The sequence below is a fragment of the Hibiscus syriacus genome, unplaced genomic scaffold (genome assembly GCF_006381635.1).
Source record: "Hibiscus syriacus cultivar Baekdansim isolate YM2019G1 unplaced genomic scaffold, ASM638163v2 tig00110160_pilon, whole genome shotgun sequence".
Classification (NCBI taxonomy): Eukaryota; Viridiplantae; Streptophyta; class Magnoliopsida; order Malvales; family Malvaceae; genus Hibiscus; species Hibiscus syriacus.
The window spans coordinates 4,057,450-4,078,924 of record NW_024062608.1 but is presented as its reverse complement, the minus strand read 5'-3'; the positions used below and the strand labels follow the sequence as shown (position 1 = coordinate 4,078,924).

The 21,475-nt window shown below is 35.1% G+C and overlaps 1 protein-coding gene and 1 pseudogene across 2 annotated transcripts; one reads left to right on the top strand and one right to left on the bottom strand.

The window, feature by feature from the left end:
• Window positions 1-4,128: 4,128 nt before the first annotated feature.
• Window positions 4,129-8,381, top strand: LOC120216418 (ubiquitin carboxyl-terminal hydrolase 3-like). Of its 2 annotated transcripts, XM_039213850.1 has the most exons (6): window positions 4,129-4,452; window positions 5,556-5,672; window positions 6,436-6,534; window positions 6,716-6,904; window positions 7,475-7,656; window positions 7,731-8,381. In XM_039213850.1, the coding sequence occupies exons 1-6, from the start codon at window positions 4,336-4,338 to the stop codon at window positions 8,134-8,136; spliced, it is 1,110 nt and encodes a 369-aa protein (XP_039069781.1). In that variant the 5' UTR covers window positions 4,129-4,335; the 3' UTR covers window positions 8,137-8,381. The 2 variants fall into 2 exon arrangements, with proteins under 2 accessions (XP_039069781.1, XP_039069780.1); XM_039213849.1 differs by lacking the exon at window positions 6,716-6,904 and having other exon boundaries at window positions 4,143-4,452.
• Window positions 8,382-8,655: 274 nt separating this feature from the next.
• LOC120216284 overlaps window positions 8,656-21,475 on the bottom strand; it is a 31,733-nt pseudogene continuing 18,913 nt past the window's right edge.

The window sequence follows — 21,475 nt, the reverse complement described above, 5'->3', positions numbered from 1 at the left end:
AAGAAGTCAAGATTTTATTTCAGGGGACAAAATATAATTAACAATAGAAAATGGGAGGAAAATCAAAATAAATCAAAATTTAAAAGTTTAAATTGATAATTATCCCTATTTTTTAATGGAAATTTTTTTTGGGCGTGTTGTGGCCCCGGGGTCTACATGGCTCTGTCACTGCTTATTTATATATTATTTTTCAATTGGACTAATACATACAATTGATCAAATATTAATTTAATTAATAAATTATTATTTTAAATGGTCATTAATGATTGAGTATATTTTTGTTTTTCTACTAAAATTTCAAAAATAATAAATTAGTCACTAACATTATAGTTTGTAACAAATTGATCACGCATTGTTATTAACTGTTATTGCAGTAACAGAATATTAATATGACACGTTAAATTAATTTATTAAACATGTTTGATGGTTTGACCACGTTTGACTATTTGATTAACTCTACTTCTTTTTCCTCCTTTATGCTCACCACTAACTATCGCATTCTCTGTCAGTTTGTCATCCATGCCTTGATCACAGGTTAGTAAACCCTTCGAAATAATCTTCTCTGTTTAATACCATGATTAAAAGGTCATTTTAGTAGTTAACAGATTGGATACTTGGTTGTGAATAAAAATCTCGAAGAAGATGCTTCACTCTCCAAGCTCTCGTTCAGCGACATCGTTTAAAATCGTGATATCCACAATCGTTGTGTTCATAATAACATATGTTATTAAAAATTCACAACCACGATACTTGTCATGACTGTAATATCATCAATTATGTCTATAAAAACGGTAAACACAACACGACCGACTATACAAATGCAAATTGTAATTTAAATTCATGATTAAGGGGCCACCTAAATTTCAGAAACATACCTGTCTTTTTTGTTGATCAATTAGTGTATTTTTCTAGGGGTGAACCTAGCGGTTGTTAGGTTCGACGAGCTGAGAAAGAAGATTATTTCCCACGAAAATGCATCAATTAATGGTGATATCATAGAGTTGATTCATGGTCATCACTTGTTCAAATACGTATTATAGTCTTCATCAAGTGGAAAGAAGAGAAGTTATGGTGAAGCTAAAAGTGATAGAGAAAGTCTGAAACTTGCTGCAAAAAAAAAAAAGTGAAATCAAGGCTCCAAAAATGAAGTAAACTATGTTAATAAGCTGAGCATTAAATTTGAAGGTCTTTTCTTTATTTTCTCTTTAAAAAGTTTATTTTTGAAGGTTTGCTCTAATTTTGATAGGAAGGGAAGAAGGATAGTAGTTACAAAGAGCATAATTGTGTTGGGGCTATTGGTGATTTTCGAGTTTTGAATGATAAGTTATCGCACACATTCCCTCTCCAAGCAAGACCTTTCTATTTTCAAGCTTGTTGATGGAAAATGCCTATCAATGTCCTAACATCGTCTTTGGTATGAATGATATATATTGTTTATAAAGAAGAAGAGGAGTCAAACATGGCCAAATGGTCAAGCATGTTAAGTTAGTTAATTTAACGTGTCACACTAACATTTCATTATTACATAAACGGTTGTTAACGATTTGACCGATTTATTATAAACTTAGTTTTAAAAAGCACATTCAGTAGCGCCTAAGGTGCCGGGCACAACTGAGCTCCCGAGAAATCATCTCCGAAGATACAGGCGTAACGCAGAACGGCAGGTACGTGCTTCTTCCGCTTTTGGAGCTTTTTGACACAGGCGTAGACACATCACCTTTTGCACCTTTGGGGGGTGGGGGAGGGATGGCGGGATGAACTGAAAAAAATAATTTAAAAATACTTTATTTGTTAAAAGACTTGCCAAAAATTTACCCCCTACTCCTCGATCCCATTCATAGAAAAAACCCTAATCGAGTGCAACCACCTTCACCAGCGTCGTATCATGTCGTCTTCTACTTCGTCAACCACCGTCGACTCTGCCAGCAGTTGTTGACTCCGCCACCGTTCAATATTTCAGTCTTCTCTAGCAAAATTATATAACCTTTAAATTATATTGTTTTGTTTTGTTTCCTTCAATTTTGTGAGTTGATGGATGCAATTAAATAGCACTAGCTGAAAGGTTAGGATGTAGGTTTTGAAAAAAAACTACTAGAGCGAGACTTTCTTTCCACTATCATACGCCTCTTGCATCCCTCTTTTGATAATTATACTGAACCAAAGGCTATATATTATATTAGACATCTAATAAAATACCTCTAACATTTAATAATATTGTCAACTCTATTCATTAAACACGTTTGAATTTGAATATTCAAATTTCAATGTTTATTTTGGAGAAAAAAATCTTTTCTATAGATGAAAATCATTAGTCAATTCACACTCAATAAGATGACGTGAAAATCTTATATGACACTATAAATGACGTGACACAAATGACATGCCATCAATTTTTAAATTAGTTTTATATATTTTTATTTAATATTTTTTGTATACACTCAATAAGATGACGTGAAAATCTTATATGACACTATAAATGACGTGACACAAATGACATGTCATCAATTTTTAAATTAGTTTTATATATTTTTATTTAATATTTTTTGTCCAATACAATTATAACACATGTCATTATCTCATTGATTTAAATTTTAAACAAGAAAAATATATTTTCGAGGATACTTGAACTTAAGACACTATACATGGAATCCCATTACCAAACCACCGAACTAACTCTTGCATTTGTGATATTTTTGTAAAAAAAAGTATTTAACATATATCTTTTTTCTCACATATTTTATCAATCACATTCTTCATCCTCCCTTCACCTGTAATTTCTTTTTCTTTGATTATAAAGAACCAAGTTCAGAAAATAACCATCGCTTGTAATAACCAATATCACCATTATTGAAATAACCAATATCATCACCAATATCACCAAAATCATCAACAAGCTTATGGAAATAACCAAACCAAAAAGAAAACTTTACAGCAAATGCAACAACTCACGACCAATGAAAACTTGATTTGGCTTAATAGCAGATTCAAGCAACCTTACAAAAAGCTTCAAACCATGAAAACTTGATCCGTTTTTCACCAACCCAGTAATCCCAGCTGTCCGCGAAACCACACTTTTAAATGGGTTCCTTTCAAAATACAACATGGATTCTTCCACTTTTCCACATTTCATTAATCCCGAAATCATCAATGTCAACGTAATCTCGTTCCTTTCAGGCATTTCGTTGAACAGGTTCCGTGCTTCACTCAAAACTCAAATTCCCCCAGCAAATATGAATGAATATTAATCAAACAGTTTTGAACAACTAAATCATTATGCCATTACATTAAAATAGATTGATTTAGATACATTATCTTTGTTAAACTATGCAATAACAGATAACATCATTTTTTCCCCAATCGACTATTCTTTTGAAACGATTTATTTTTGTTTATGTTATTAGAATTTTATTTATATTATTTTAAATTTCAGTTTGTTAAAACAGTAGATTCGATTTATGTTTCTATTGGATCATCGAACTCTTTAGATTCGATAAGAAATTATGAAAAAACAGAACAAACTAACAACAATAATTTGTGTTGTTAGTGTAATGATATTGAATATTTTGATCTTTAAATATTTATAAAATGATTATCATGTTGAATATGCTCTAGAATTGATTTATAGGTTTTTTTAGTATAAAAACGTTTCTCGTCCTCCACCTGGCGTCTAAGCTCCAGTGGTCTTTTGCGGCTCGATGCGTCCTGCGCCTTTTAAAAACTAAAGTTATAAATCGGTAATTTTAATGATTAATTTATTATTTTTGAAATTAAGTGAAAAAAACGTACATGTATTAAACAATTAATGACCATTTATGTAGTTTACTCTTTATTTTTATATATGTTTTATTTTATATACTTACCTACTTTTTTAGGTCCCTTAATTTTATTAATCTTTATTTATTTATGTATTATTGTTTAATTGAACTAATACATACAAATGGTCAAATATTAATTTAATTAATAAATTATTATTTTAAATTAACTTATAAATTAAACACGATATAAATTAACATATATAATGTCTCCTTATATAAAGCTTTATAAATATGGAGTGCCATCATTGTTTTCCCTTTATTTTCTTCCTCAATGATCTATCGTCTTTAATAAATTCTCTCGAAAGAGGAGAGGAATTGATTTTCTTTGGCTCATTTTCACTGCCTCAAACGGGAAACGAGAAAAAATCATCTTCCAGCCGCCCAAACCCTAAAACGATTCCATTGTTCTAATCAAACGCAACAGAGATTGAGCCACTCGTTAAGGGAGAGAGAATCTTTGAGTTGAATCGGTCGGAGCAAGACCAGAGTTCGAGGTTGTAAACAGACGTAATTTTATTAAATGGGTGCGGCGGGTTCAAAACTCGAGAAAGCTTTGGGAGACCAGTTTCCTGAAGGCGAAAGATATTTTGGCCTAGAAAACTTTGGCAACACTTGTTATTGCAACAGCGTGTTGCAGGTTTTTTATATATATCTTTTCATTTACAATTCAATTTTGAATCTAGTTCGATTTGTCTTTCTCTTATTCTGAAAATCATGCTGAATTCATTCGTTTATGTTAGTTCCAATAATTTGAACTTGATTGGCTTTTAATTTTGAGCTTTGAACCATTTTTTAATATTCGTACATTATGCAAATATATTGTGCTACATGTTTCTTATTATCTTCTTTGCAAGTATGAAGGTTTCCACATTTTGATTGCTGCAGCATTTATCTATTCGTGTACCTTTTTTATTTTTTTTATTGCGTTTGACTCTGTGATAGCTGTTGGAAGCAAGTAAATTTGTTAAGAAACCCTGACGTGAATTGCCTGTATCTGATTCTCTCTTTTTCACGTTTAGCTCTTAATTTATCGGGTAATTGCATATTGTATATGCATTCAGGTGGCATACAACAATGTAGATTGAAATTACAAGGTTTACGTTTTAGATATGCTTGCGATGACCTAATGTTGGTTATGACAGCCATCAACTAATACTTCAAAAGGAAAGCAGCCTGTGTTTGGAATTAGGATGTTGATGCTAAACTAAATGATTATGTTATTCATCATAACTGCTTCTGTAATTCAGATTACAGTATACATGCTCATGTTTAATATTTTTAATATTGCTTTTATCTCTCTATTCGTTTAAGCTGGTTGATTTTTGTAAAGGCAAGTGTTGTGAAATTTATTGATTAGGTTAGCTTATGTTGGTATGATAGCTATTAGATATTGAAGTTTTATGCAGGGTTGATAGGTTTACTTGGATCGCCCAACATTGAATTGTCTGAACAATTATTTCTGAATGAATGCAACTGCAACATTTCATTACCAGATTCTTTAGTCCCTGTGAACATTTCTTTTGTCATTTGTGCTATGGTAATCTGAGATCCTTGGAAACACTTCATTCTAATTAATTTTGCTCAATTAGAACATTTATGGTTATTTTGGAAGTAGTATTTGGTAATTCCGAACGTTTTATGATATCTTGTTGAGTGTTGGATGTTTGTATTTTAAATTTATGGGCAACAATGCCTGCTCAGCTTCAACCAATGTCTTATTTCATTTTATCATTTTTTCAGGCACTTTACTTTTGTGTCCCATTTCGTGAACAGCTGCTCGAATATTATTCAAATTATAAAAATGGTGCCGATACTGAAGACAATCTACTGATATGCTTGGCTGATCTGTTTACACAGGTAAAACTCTGCCAAAAATGTAATGTTATTGATGAGCAATTGTTCTTTAGGGTCAGTAGGTTGCTTTTTCCTGCCAAGGTGGTATTTTGTCTTAGCCAGTGGTGTTGCCATGTGTTTTTTCAAAAATTGAAAGCATTTTTTTAATGATGACCAGATCAAATATCAGCATTAGTTTCTTTTTTATGGAAATATTGGACATAAATTGCAATGTCAAGTTTTGATCTTGGCTTCCTAGAATGGTCCACTGTTTGATTTTTTTAATAATTATTTATTTTCTTATTAGAAACACTATGAGCCCAATGGTTAGAATTATGAAAACTCAATATATCATCTTCATGATGACTTAGGATGTGATTGGAAATGAAGATTAATATTGTTGTTAACTAGCGTATTACTGGAAGTTCCTATCAAAATTTGCATGAGTTCCTGGTTTCATACAAGGAAGAATAATGTATGACATGTGTTTGTTCCTATGCAAGATATCACTCATATCACTTTTCTATTTCTTGTCTTTCCTTTTTTAAGGGTATCGTTTGATACTCCTATAATTGCATTTAGGAAACCGCTTAGATCCCAGGAAAATGTTTTGCTTGAATATTTTTGGGGTCTAATTTTGTTGGGAAGATGATGCTTTTTCTATTTCTAGCAAATGTTGTAGTTGGACTAGTGAATCTTTCCCCTTCTCCTATAGGTACTTGTGTCACATATGTAGTCTTTGCTTGATTTCTACTGTGACTAACTATTGGTTGTTCGTTATGTTTAGATAAGTTCACAGAAGAAGAAAACAGGAGCCATTGCTCCAAAGCGCTTTGTACAGAGATTGAAGAAACAAAATGAGCTTTTCCGCAGTTATATGCACCAGGTATTAGATATTAATTACCTTATTTCTTCCTCTAAATTCACTATCTCCTTTGCTTATTCAAGGTTTCAATTACTGTAATGTAGTATCCTTTTCCTATTATGTCAACCAAATATTGATTTTATTTTCTTCAATGGAAAATGCGGAAGAGAATAATTCTCTCTCTCTCTCTCTCTCTCGGTAGGATGCTCATGAGTTCTTGAATTTTTTGCTGAATGAACTTGTCGACATATTGGAGAAAGAGGCTCAAACAGCAAAAAATGAGGCTGAAACTTCATCACCGCCTGAAAAGACTGCAAATGGTCTAAAGAATCCTCAGGCAAAAGGTGTTCAAAAAGAGCCTCTGGTTACATTGGTACACAAGAACTTTCAGGTGAGTTTGCTAGTTGTGTTCTGTATTTTAATATTCTTAACCATTCTTGTTTTTTGCTTTATTTACTTTGCTTGACATGAAATATAGATGAAATCTAGTATTTCTTTGCTTAGGTTATATTTAAGCTACAATGTAAATGGAAATCTTGGACAAGTGACATAACTAAAATTGTAAGAAAGATACTAGGTCTACAAAGCATCTGTATGTTGTAGAAAAATTAAACTTATTTGTGCAGTGATAGACAGAAAATTCAATACAAGCATCACTAATGCTATCTAGAAATGCTGCAGGAAATTGCATCATTGGTAAACCTCTTTTGCGTATCCTTTTTTCTACACTGCATCTTCTATTGATACTTTACTGCTTTTCTTTTCATTCAATTATGATCTAACATCTGTTAACTGTAAAGTGCAAACCATAAGATAACAAGGAAATGGTGGCTACCATTAGGGTTTTCACTTTAATTGTGTATTTGTTGACTATGCTTTGCAGAGCATGAATGATGTTTAATTGTCAATTTATTCACTGACAAGGAAGAACCTCATTTTCTCATGGGCCAACTTGAATCAGGGAATACTTACCAATGAGACCAGATGCTTGCGATGTGAGACAGTGACAGCTAGAGACGAAACTTTCTTTGACTTGAGCCTTGACATTGAACAAAACAGCTCAATAACTAGCTGCTTGAAAAATTTTAGTTCTACTGAGACATTGAACGCCGAGGACAAATTTTTCTGTGACAAGTGCTGCGGGTAATTTTACTTTATATCCTTTTTTTTGCATCAGTTGATGTGTTTTTCACATCAGATTTAATTTTTGCTTGCAGTTTGCAAGAAGCACAGAAGAGAATGAAGATAAAGAAGCCTCCTCACATCCTGGTCATCCATTTAAAGCGATTCAAGTACATCGAGCAGCTTGGCCGGTACAAGAAGCTCTCTTACCGTGTGGTTTTTCCGCTTGAGCTGAAGCTGAGCAATACTGCGGAAGATGCAGATTCAGAGTATTCTCTGTTTGCTGTGGTTGTTCATGTGGGAAGTGGACCTAACCACGGGCACTATGTTAGCCTGGTGAAAAGCCATAACCACTGGTTATTTTTTGACGATGAAAATGTCGAGATGATCGATGAGTCAGCAGTTCAGACATTTTTTGGGTCTGCCCAGGAGTATTCAAACAATACAGATCATGGGTATATCTTATTCTACGAAAGTCTTGGTGCAAACAAGAATAGCTGAGAAGAGGGTTTGGTTTTCTTTTTACCATGAGTTGCCGTTTAGAAACAGTTGAAAAGGAATCAAATAGACAAGCTGTGCAGATATGTTAGAATCATTAAACGTGAAATAAGAAGGCTATTTTGCAAATGAGGAGATAGATAAGTTGTGCTTTGCAGCTTTGTATGTCCTGTAATTACAATGTAAGTCTTAGGAGAGTTTTACTTTAATAGCCTTAGTTTTTTTACCTATACATTTTCGTACATTCATTGGAGACTCACATATTTTGATATGGTAGTAGAGCTGAATGCTCTTTTGGAAACCCTGTAATGTAATTTTGTGGGCTTACGTTTCCACATTCAGAATATGTATCTGAAAAAATCCTTCCTTTTGTCCTCTGAATAATGGTTTGTTCAATTATCCATTTACAATCCTTGATTAAATAAAAACATATAGCCGCAACAACACAATGTTCACCATAACCATAACAAAAGTTGATTTCATAATTAATACAAAAATGGTTAGTTTGAACAAAATCATGTTCAATTGACTTTCAGAAACAGGATCAGCTATCGTCCATCTATTGTTTCTGTAGGATGGAATAGGTAAATCTGAAGTTGCCTTAGGCATTCATTTTACCCCAAAAAAGAAAGAGAAAACATCCCCAGCCTTAATCGATAACAAAGTCGCACCCAATCCGAAAAAGGTCGAGCCGATCAAAGGTCTATGCAGGCTCCACCTTTAGAACTATCTTCATGAACTCGTAAACCAAGTAACTTATGGCAGCTGATGGTAATACCTGAAATGAATTGGTGCGATCAGGGTGACTTAATATACACACAAAATATTTGAACCAATATATATATACACACACAGTTGATTCATGAAATAGAGGCAGTAGTCCATTTACTGGTCAGAATATTTTAGTACCTGCAGTAAGCTGGGGATTAATCCGGCGTAAAGAGCGGAAACACCACCTTCTTGATGCAAGTTGCCAATGCACTTAGCTTGGTCGCACGGACTTGCATTTGAAGATGCCTCCTCACTACTTCAAATGGATATGTATCAGCTTCGGAACATGCACCAGCAATCGCCCCGTACAGTAGTGTTCTAACAGGTCCCAATTCTAATTGTTCAAATGCATTCAGTTCTTGACCACCTTGTTTCACGTTGAATTCTTTTTCTCCCTTCAGGTGAGCGAAGATAGGCCGACTTCAATAAATCATAGACACCATAGAAGACTGCACCTGAAGGTGACATGCTTATTATTGAGGGGACTAGTCCCTTATAAAGAGAAAAGAACCCTTCAGTCTGAATCATATGCCAAAAAGCACCGATCAGCCCACCCAAAGCTTCCCCACCTGGAGCTATCATTATTGTCCTTATCTGTAATTAGAACATACAGAGTCGCTTAGCAATATTTTTAACAGAACAACAGTTCCACATACCATAATCAAGAAGAAAAAAAATTCTTACAGCACAACCTAGATTGACAAATGAAAATTACTCCAGACGAGCCCCTACTTGAATAGCATCTCAATCGTAGCCAAGTCTATTGGAAAGGGAGTTACAACGGTACACGTAGAAGATTTATTTTTCCGAAACACGAGGGATAGTAGAAGAAAGAAAATCTCAATAAGGCATACAACGTTGAAGTGGAAAGAATCTAACACAACTGAAATCAGTTGAAGAAATGGGACATGATCGTAACAACTTCATCATAAGTGTTGTGCGCAGACAGTATTCACAAAACTAAACCTGCTGCCAACTTGCATCTACAATAACTTTTGTGCAGGAGTTGGCAGTAAAATTAAAATCAGCAAAGCCATACTGAATACGTGCCTAAAACAAGTGAGAGTTACTATGCAAAACAAAGTATGGACTTCTTTAAAAGTGCACCTATGCATGAAAGAAGAGATAGATGGCTTAATCATGGAGTCATATGAAATCTCAGAAAAGGATATCTCAGTAAAATGTAACGAAAATTAAGCCGTAATGAATCTGTGGGACCTATCGAGAGGAGGACTTGTTGGTAAAATAGACTACTGCAAAACGAGGCGATAGCACTGACTGGAAAATATTAAATAAAATAATCAATCAGAATGATAACCGTGTCGTGGTAATCCACTGCCTTAGAAGCAAATTCGTCCCGATGTGTGTAATCGCTACAATGAACGAACAGCCCACTGAGGTTAACACGGCTCTCCAAGATTTCGTACACCCGAAAACTGGAGTGAACTTGGTGGTATTGCTCTTCTCTCAACTCAAACAACACTCAAAAGAGAGAGTGTTTCAAAGCAAATGATTGCTTGGGATATATCAAAGTGAATGAAATTGTCCTCTATTTATAGGCTAAATAGTGAGGGCAAAATAGTCACTTCCAAATCATAATTTAATTATATTAAACATAGAATTAAAATCCTTTAAAAGACTGTTACAAATTGAGCATTACCAACATTCCCTCACTAATGCGAAAGAATTCTTTCGTAAAGATGAGAGCAATGAAGTTAAAACATGAGAAGAGCAATAGCGAGATTAGTTGCTCAAGCACTAGTGAACGTATCTGGAACTAGTACATAGTGATGATGAGCAATCATTCTCTTAGATAAGTGGAACTAGTCTGGAACTTTCTAAGATTGGGGTAAACTCATAACACACAACTAACCCCTTCATCCACCAAAGTTCTCGATGTGTCTACAAAGAATATATACAAAAGCGTATATATGTTTAGCCCTCTTTCCTCAGGATTCTAATAAGTGTACTAGAAAAACGGCCCAACGTTTTTCATAGAAGGTGGCTAATCCTTCTCACTTACGTAGGTTATTTCATCAAGTTTATATCAACATAAACCACTCAAACTGAGCTATGAAATAATTAAGAGCTTTTATAATAGCTCAACCTCACAAAGGGTATGGTGAATTTCTTCAAGTTCATTATTAATGAACCGCCCAAACTCTGGGATAAGAAGTCATTCAGCCTCATAATTCGGTGAATTCAATATGTCCTTCTCACTAGGAACTCCCATTCAATATGTCCTTCTCATTAGGAACTCCCAAACTCTTGGGTTTGAATTCATTAAGAGTTTAATAAAACTCATCCTCTCAAGCGGTAAGTTCATCTAGTCCTTCGCGATTAGAACTACTCACTCAACTCTGGGTTATGAACTTATTAAGAGCAATTAAGCTCATCCTGGGCATGCACATTATTCATCATAGGGATAGGTAGTAGGAATGTGCACTATGAGTCTTTTCATGGTTTCGTTTGACCACATGGAACTTAGATAACTAAGTTGGGTATCCACCATGAATTCCTCAACCAATGGGCTTTAGACCCATCCCCCTCGACGAATCTAGGACCAAGGATCTGCTAGGTTCCTTTCCGACTTCACATACTCTAAAGAGAGCACTCTATTCTTTATTAAATGTCTAACTGATTCATTTCTTATACGAATGTGTCTTTTCTTACCATTGTAAATTTGGTTCTTAGCTACACATATCGCAGCTTGTGAATCACACAACAATGAAACTGGAGGAGTCGGTCTTCCCCACAACGGAATATCTGCTAACAAGCTTCTGAGCCACTCGGCTTCTTGCCCAGCTAGGTCAAGAGCTATAAACTCTGACTCCATGGTAGAACGAGCAATACAAGTCTACTTTGATGATTTCTACGAGATTGATGCTCCACCCAAAGTAAAAACATACCCGCTCGTAGAGCTTACCTCATCATTATCAGAAACCCAGTTGGCATCTCAATATCCTTCCAGTACCGCAGGAAAGCCAACGAACTCAAGTTTCCAATCCAAATTACCCTTAAGATACTTCAGTAAGCGTTTAAGAGCAATCCAGTGTTCACCACTCAGATTATGAGTATATCTACTCAGTCTACTCACAGCATAAGCAATATCAGGCCGAGTATAGTTCATTAAGAACATTAAGCTTCCGATTAATTTAGCATATTAAGTTTGGGAAACGCTGCTTCCTTTATTCTTAAAGAGATATATGCTAGGGTCACAAGGGTTCGAACAGGGACGACATCAAAACTGTCAAATTTCTTTAACACTTTCTCAAGATAGTGTGCTTGACTTAAAGAAAATCCCTTTTCCATTTTGGTAATTTTGACTCCGAAGATTACATTTACTTCTCCCAAATTCGTTATCTCAAATTTAGTGGACAAGAAACTTTTGTTTTGTTAATGGACTCAATGTTAGAACTGAAAATCAACATGTCATCAACATACAAAACTTATGATGACGCAATCAGTACCAAACATCCTCGAAAACACACAAGCATCCGAACCATTCACAACAAAACCAAAACTAAGTATAGTTTTATGAAATTTCTTGTACTATTATTCCCATATAGATCTCCTCATCTAGATCTCCATTCAAAAATGCAATCTTAACATCTATTTGATGTACTTGCAACTTATGAATAGAGGCTAGTGCAAATAATGCACGGATCTTTGAGATGTTCATAACGGGGAAGTAAGAATCAAAGTAGTCTAAAACAAACTTGTGAGTGAACCCTTTGACAACTAGCCTTGCCTTGTACCACTAGATCAAACCATCTGGTCTCATTTTCTTCCGGAAGATTCATTTGCTACATATTGGTTTAAATCCTCTAGGCAAGTCAACTAATTCCCAAGTATGATTAGACATTATCGATTCTAGTTCATCATTAAAAGCATTTTTCTAGAAACTAGCATCGATAGATCTTATAGCTTTTTTAAGATCCTCATATAACATTTAAGCTATATGATCAGAAAGAGAGTCTAAATCATTTATCTCATAAATAAAGGAAGTGATAAAATTTGGTCCAAATAGCCTTTTACTTCTTCTAGGCTCGAAATCAATTTCTTGAGAAGACCTAGCAGGAATACTAGAAGAAGTAGATATAATATTTTCTATTTGAGTTTATGCATTTAATCTACATTTTAAGACACCCCACATTTCTAACATTTTAGGATATCCATAAGTGTCTTGTAAAACGTGTAAACAAATACTCAATCATACTAGAGTAAAGTTTGTTATGAGTTTTAGCCATAAACTATATTTTAACAAACTCGAGTTTTGTTTACACATAATTATATTCTCAAAGTTTTGAGAAGTTACAAATCATTAAGATTAAAATGCATAAACCAATATGAAATTCTTTATGACTTTTCCTCATTCAAAATGAATTTCGATTTTTTCCTAATATCAGGAAAAAATGATCTCAAGTTTAAAACAAGAGATTTTAGCACAACTAAAATAGATAATCTCTTTTCTTTTTTTCCTCTACTTAGGAAAATCACTTAAAGAGATTTAATAGCTACAACACACTTTTAGTAGCAATAGTGTCTATCATATTCTCATTCATGGTATTCAACATATTAGCCTTAAAGAGATCATCATATATTTTATTTACTATGACTAAATTTGGTATTCCACTAAACCAAATTAATCTCTACTCTTTTAACTTCTGCACTAAGTTTTAAGAGTTTTTATCTTGTCATAGTATTGGAATAGTGAGCATAGTAATGAACAATGCACCAGGTAGGTTTCTATGAAAGAGAGGTGGTGCACTAGGCACGCTTAAGTATCAAGTCTTCATAGAACCAATCCTAGACATGCACTTTCATACTCATCACACTACTTTCCAATAAATCTTTTGTGAATTTTCTCTTTCTTTAAATAAGATCTCTTTAAATAATTATGCTTGATACTTTTACTCACAATAGTATCTTATTAAGCATATAAATTTTGGGCTCAAACTACTGCCTTAGCCTTAGTAGTACTACCTTAGTCTTTAATAGAAGTTTTATCTCATTTTATAGTATCTACTGAGTTTTAAAGACTATCTTAAAGGCTCATGCAATCTAATTCATGTATTTAAAAGGCATGAATTAACAGGCAACAAGCCTAAACAATCTGACCTCACAGGTAGAATCACAATTCCAAATAGACTTGTTCATTCTCACCATGCATGCAACTTCATTCTTTGCATCATCATCTTCATGATTCTATAAAATTACAACCATCCTGTTGTCTTTATAAATTTCTCAAAAGAAATTATTAGTATGATAAAATTTATTTTCAACTTAATATTCAGAAATTGAATAATCTTACCCCCACATGAAAATAAATAGTTAATCTTTTCCACATTTTAACCAATCATACATGCATTATCTCACAAAAATGTTAATCAACATTATAATCATGTCACTTCTTGATTATAGCATATAAGTTTCAAAATTGAACATTTACTAAACACCAACATTTATATAGCTATTAACAAACATATATATAGCTATTTAATAAACTGTTCAACCTCCTATTGAAACTTAAAAACCATTTAAATATAATGATTATAATTAACATTCATGCTTAAGATTAAAAAATATCATGAAACTGCAACACTAAAGGTGTAAACATGAGTTTCATGTAAAAATTAATGCAAAGCTTTATTGCATTTAAATTGATTAACCTTAATGCACATTAAAGGTTTCTTTCACCATGCATATAACAAATGGGCATTTCAATAACAATTCAAAATTTATTATAAAAATAATAATAAATTAACCAATTTCAACATTCTCGTGAACCAAGACCCAAACGAGAACGAGTGAAACCACCATCGGCTAATACTTCAATATGTATATTACTTTGTAAATAAACACCATTAAAGCTATAATTTGCACAAATAATGGCCAATTAAAATTATTCAATGTTTCAATTCAAATTTATTTACAAAGTAATATAAATCTGTTGACGAAAACGGGTAAAGAAAACGAAAGAACACGAGAATTTTACGAGGTTCGGCAATGTGCTTACGTCCTCGGTGCCTAGGCGGCGCTAGAAGTTTTATTCAATGATATTTTAGGTCTAGGTTACATCTCTATTTATAATAGAAAACCCTGGTACATAATTACAAAATCAACCCTGTACCGTACCTAACAAATCTCCACCTTGGCGAATATCCTGCCTCTTGAAAATTCAATGTGAGTTGGGTTACCTTGATTCTTTAACAACTCGAAACATTCAACAAGTCCAAGCAATGCTTGAACTTGTCTGTCGTAACTGGCTTAGTGAACATATCAGCGGCATTTTCATCAGTATGTACCTTCTGAAACAAAACCTCTCCAGATGCAACCAACTCTCTGATCTTGTGGAACCTTACATCAATATGTTTAGTTCTAGCACGATACACCTGATTCTTAGCCAAGTGAATAGCACTTTGATTATCACAAAGCAACTGAACTCCACCTTGTTGAACACCCAACTCCTTCACTAAACCAGTAAGCCATAAAGCTTCTTTTGCAGCTTCAGCCGCTGCCATGTATTCAGCTTCAGTTGTAGATAGTGCCACGACAGATTAAACAGTAGACTTCCAGCAAATAGGCCCTCCACCAAGAGTAAACACATACCCTGTCGTAGATCTTCTATTATCCAAGTCACCTGCATAATCTGAATCCACATATCCTACAACCAAAGGATTATCCCGCTGACTCCCAAAAACAATTCCATGTCCCACAGTACCCTTTAAGTACCGAAAGATCCACTTGACTGCATCCCAATGTTGCTTACCAGGTTTAGACATGTACTTACAAACTTGACTAACAACATGAGCTAAATCAGGACGAGTACATACCATCGCATACATCAAGCAGCCAACAGCATTAGAATACGGAACCTTTGTCATATTTTCAGCTTCCTTATCTGTCTTAGGGCACTGTTCTGATGAGAGCTTAAAGTGATTCGCCAATGGAGTGCTAACTGGTTTCGCGCTGCTCATCGCAAACCTTTCTAGCATTTTCTCAACATAACCCCGTTGAGATAGCCGCAGTTTCCTTGAGTCTCTGTCCCTGCAAATTTCCATTCCAAGAATTTTCTTTGCAGCACCTAAATCTTTCATATCAAATTCCTGACTCAATAAAGTTTTCAAACCGATAACATCATCCATGTTCTTCGCAGCAATCAACATATCATCGACATACAGTAATAGAAAAATAAAAGAACCATCATCAAGGCTCTTAACATAGACACAACAATCATACTCACATCGGTTGTAGCCAATCTTGATCATATAGGAGTCAAACCGTTTATACCACTGTCTCGGAGACTGTTTTAACCCGTACAAAGATTTCTTCAATCTGCAAACTAAATGCTCGTTTCCAGGTTGAGTGAAACCTTCAGGTTGCCGCATGTAGATCTGCTCCTCTAAATCACCATGCAAAAAAGCAGTTTTAACATCCATCTGCTCTAAATGCAAATCCCAACTAGCCACCAATGCAAGTACTGCTCGGATTGAAGTGTGCCTGACCACAGGAGAAAAGATTTCATCATAATCAACTCCTTTCTGCTGTGAAAAACCCTTCGCTACCAAACGAGCCTTGAACTTCTCCCCCTCTTTTTCTGTTATTGCTGGTTTCTTCTTATACACCAATTTGCAACCAATCGGCTTCTTACCCTCAGGAAGGGGAACTAACTCCCATGTGCGATTGTGATTCAAAGACTCCATCTCCTCAACCATGGCTGCCATCCACTTGTCGTTTTCCTGACTAGTAACGGCATCATGAAAAGTAACTGGATCATCACTGCTAACAGTAAGTGCAAAAGATACCAAGTCTTCAAAACCCAATCTGTTCGGAGGCTTTATATTCGTCCGTCTCACCCTGTCTCTGGCGAGACTATAATCCTGCAAATCATCCGTAGTGGAACCACCAGAAGTCGGTTGAGAAGTTTCTGGTTTCTCAACTGGAAACTGCTCGAAATCTACCACTGTCGTGTCTTGCTTCTGCTGTAACATAGACTGTTCATAAAAAATGACATCTCTACTAATCACAACTTTCTTCGCAACTGGATCCCAGAACTTGAATCCTTTGACACCTTTCTTGTAACCCAGAAAAATGCACTCCTTCGATTTTGCATCAAGTTTGGATCTCTCATCAGCAGGTACATGCACATAAGCAGGACAACCAAAAATCCGTAAGTTATCAAAACTAACATCATGACCAGTCCATACCTCTTCTGCAACTTTCCCAGCCAGCGATGCCCTTGGCGATCTGTTGATAAGGTAACACGCCATGTTAACAGCCTCAGCCCAGAAGTGTTTGGGAAGCCCCGCATTCAATCGCAAACATCTGGCTCTTTCATTCAACGACCTGTTCATTCGTTCCGCAACACCATTCTGTTGTGGTGTCTTGCGCACTGTAAAATGCCTCTGAATCCCATGCTCCTTACAGAATTATAGGAACTGTGAATCTGTGTACTCCGTACCATTGTCAGACCGCAAACACTTGATTTTTCGTCCTGTTTGGTTTTCTACCTCAGCTTTCCACAGCTTGAACTTCTCAAAAACTTCAGATTTCTGTTTCAAAAAATACACCCAAACTTTCCGTGAAAAATCATCAATAAAAGTAACATAGTACCTAGATCCACCCAAAGACGATGTCGTGGAAGGCCCCATACATCAGAATGCACATAATCAAGAATCCCTTGAGTTGTGTGCTTCGCAGTCTTGAAACGGACTTTAGTCTGTTTACCAAGAACACAATACTTGCAAAAATCGAGCTTACAGCTTTTGACACCATGCAACAAGTTTCTCTTGTGTAATTCTGCCATACCACGTTCACTAAGATGAGCAAGGCGCATATGCCACAATTTTGTCGTATCATCACAGGACTCAACAGAGTGAACTCCACCTGCAACGGTACTCCCTAACAATCTGTAGATATTCCCTGCAGTCATCTTGCCTTTCATCACAGTCAATGCTCCTTTAACAATCCGAATGGTTTCCCTATCCTCGTCAGCCTTAGGGATAAAACCATTCTTGTGCAAAGTGCCCAAGGAAATCAAATTCTTCTTCAAGTCTGGGATATGTCGAACACCACTCAACGTCCGAACGGAGCCATCGTGCATCTTAATTCTGACATCACCAATACCAACAATATTGCAACATCGATCATCACCCAAATAAACCGAACCAGAATTAACCGGCCTGTATGTCGAAAACCATTCCCTATTTGGCGTGATGTGATAAGAACATCCAGAATCAAGAATCCAAGCATCCGTCAATTGTGTCGTTGAAATAGAAAGCATATCACCCTCACTGCAATCAGAAGTATCATCCTCGACCACGTTCACAGACTTGGATGAGCCATCACGCTTCTCATCAGTCTACTTTTTCAACTTCGGACAGTCTCGCTTCATATGTCCCGCCTCCTTGCACTTGTAACAGTGAATCGTATTCTTATCCCTGGATTTGGATCTGGAATTCCGCTTCCCGGACCCTGCCTTCTCTGGCTTCCGTCCACGATCTCGATTACCCTTGACATATAAGATATCGGCTTGAGAGCTTTCCCCTGCATTCTGCTTCCGCTGGTTGTGAGCCAACAAGGCTGCAGTAATCTCCTCAACGTTGATAGTCTCTTTCCCATATGTAAGAGTAGTCACCATGTGTTCGTAAGAGGAAGGCAACGAACACAACAGAATCATCGCTCTGTCTTCATCCTCAATTTTCACATCAAGCCGAGCCAGATCAGAAACGATTTGATTGAAGACATTCACGTGTTGCGCCAAATCGTGATCGTCCTGCATCTTCAGCCCATACAGCCGCTGCTTCAGATACAGTTTTATCGTTAAGGATTTGGACATAAACTGACTTTCCAACTTCCTCCAAATTTCGTCTGGAGACGATAGATGCATGACGTGATACATGACCTCGTCCACCAAGCATAATCGTATGGTTCCTGCAGCTCGCTGCTGCAATTCTTCCCAATCTTCCTCATCCATCGACGCCGGCTTTATAGGTCGCAAAGCCTTCAAGATCCCTTGCTGCGCCAATAGATCCTTCACCCTCGTTTGCCATAATCCGAAGTTACCCTGACCATCGAATTTCGCGACTTCGAATTTTGCTCCTGGCTCTGATACCAATTGTTGACGAAAACGGGTAAAGAAAATGAAAGAACACGAGAATTTTACGAGGTTCGGCAATGTGCTTACGTCCTCGGTGCCTAGGCGGCGCTAGAAGTTTTATTCAATGATATTTTAGGTCTAGGTTACATCTCTATTTATAATAGAAAACCCTGGTACATAATTACAAAATCAACATACCTTTCTACTGTCCTCTTTACTGGTATATTTATGAGCCATACCTAACAAAATCCAATATTTAAATCTATAATAAATGCATAGAATTGTTTCAACCCAAATGTATTAGTAAATAAAGATGTTACTCACCTTTAACTCATGTAACAACACCTTTCTACATGCTCCTTTTAATATAACAACATAATGAGTTACAAAAATCACATTAGTGAAACCGTTATAGCATATTAATAAATATATAGATTCTCATTATGCTAACGGTAGTTATAACTCATATAATTATAGCATCTAAAGCATCTTAGCATTGAAAGCATTTTTTCCCCAAATACTTATTTTACTATATTCTAAACTATAGCAATAAAATATAGATATATATTCAAAAACGTTTTAAACGTTTAAACAACCATGAATTCTAAAAATCATTTCTCCTTGATTATGATGTTACAAAAATTAATCAAACATCTTTAAAGGATTTTCATTTAAGAGAAATTTAAAGTCATTTATAACTTTAATCTCCAACACATTCAAAGGTAAAACGTTTGACATTTAAACGCTAATTATTACCTCTTTTTTATTACAAACCTTTCTAATCAAATGTGATAATATAAATTAAAACCATTTAATATACCACCCAATGGCTTTATCACATAGCTTTATCACAAATGCCTTTTTATTCACCTTTGAAACCAATGTTAAAATTTTTTAATAGATAACGTTCACCTGATTTTAGACCTCATGCCTAAAGGCATTTAACAAAACATTAAAAACAGTTGTTAAAATGATGTGTCTAACGTGCAGAATTTGATTTAAGCTAAAATATTCTGCTTTTAAACATTTCTAACGTATGATCATCTTATAAACAAGAACCGTTCCGAAAAATATTTTAGATTAACACACTTATTCAAAAGTGTGTTTTAATATTACCTCAATATTAGTAACAGGAACAATTTGAGTTTCTTACCGATAATTTTCCAGTTATCATAGAATCTGTAACCCCCTAGACCCGGCCTATGCGTTTCGACTAAGTCTAGTGGATCACATACATGATTCTTAAAGACATTTTCTGAAACCATTATTCAATCATTGTAAAATCACATTATAAATGACATGATATTATACTATCAAAACCCAACTTGTGAATATAATACCAATAAGTAATAAACTAATTTAAAAAAGGTCTTCAAAATCAAAATCACAATAAACCGAATAGTAATAGTAAAAGTGTCATCATCTTAAAATACGATACTTTAAAATAAGGTCCATGTCACCAAAATAATGTCAACTAGCAAGATAAAACATTACAATCAGATATACTTCAAGAGATATGTTGATCCTCCAAGTGCTCGAACCGATGTATCTAACCAACAGTATCTGAAAGGGGGAAAAACATTTTCGAAAGGTGAGCTAGGCTCAGTGTGTCCCAACATTACCATAAAATCACCATATGTACCTTAAACAAATCATAGTCCAGTAAATCTCACAAATTCGTAAAAGAGTTTAACTTTTGAAAATCATAGTTTAAACCTTTTTTCTGGTACACCATCAGTAGTTCCCAAAATTATTTTTCATATAGCTTACTTTATGCACATAGCAAAAAGAAAGCCGACTTAAGGATAGGCTATGAAGCTTGTATCCTTAAGCCCAAGTCAATAAGTCCATATAGCTTACCCTAAGCACACAACAAAGGAAAGACGACCTAATGAAACATCTTGGGGCCCTCAAGAGTCACATTAGGCCCGTTTATTAGCTTGATCAGAGCTATACAATTGTAGTTCAATCCATCCCAAAATCAATATCCATATACCAGTCATCAAAGTCCATAAATCATCAACAATAAATCGGTGTATCTACAATAATAAACCATAGATTTCAATGTACCATATTTCAAAACATATAAAACCATTATGTAGTAAACAAGAACACACCTCTATAATGGGTTCAGATAGTAGATCTACTGATTGTTGGTTTCACCACGCTCTGTTACAGTTTTTGAACGGGTGAATACTGGTATACGTGGTTTAACAGATCTAGAAGAGTTGGGTCGAGCTGTCGAACGATCCGGAGAGTCTCTTGTACCTTCAAACAATAATAATCTATCAGTCCCAAATCTTACTTAATTGTTCAAAGCTAGACTTCTTAAGTATATAAGCATTTTCTGGGTTCGACTATCAATTTGGGGTATTTCGAGTCTGAATTTGGCCAAACAGATTGCGGAATCGGAATCAGGACGTCGATAAACATAAAGTATGACTTTTCGAAAATTCAAATTCTTTGTCA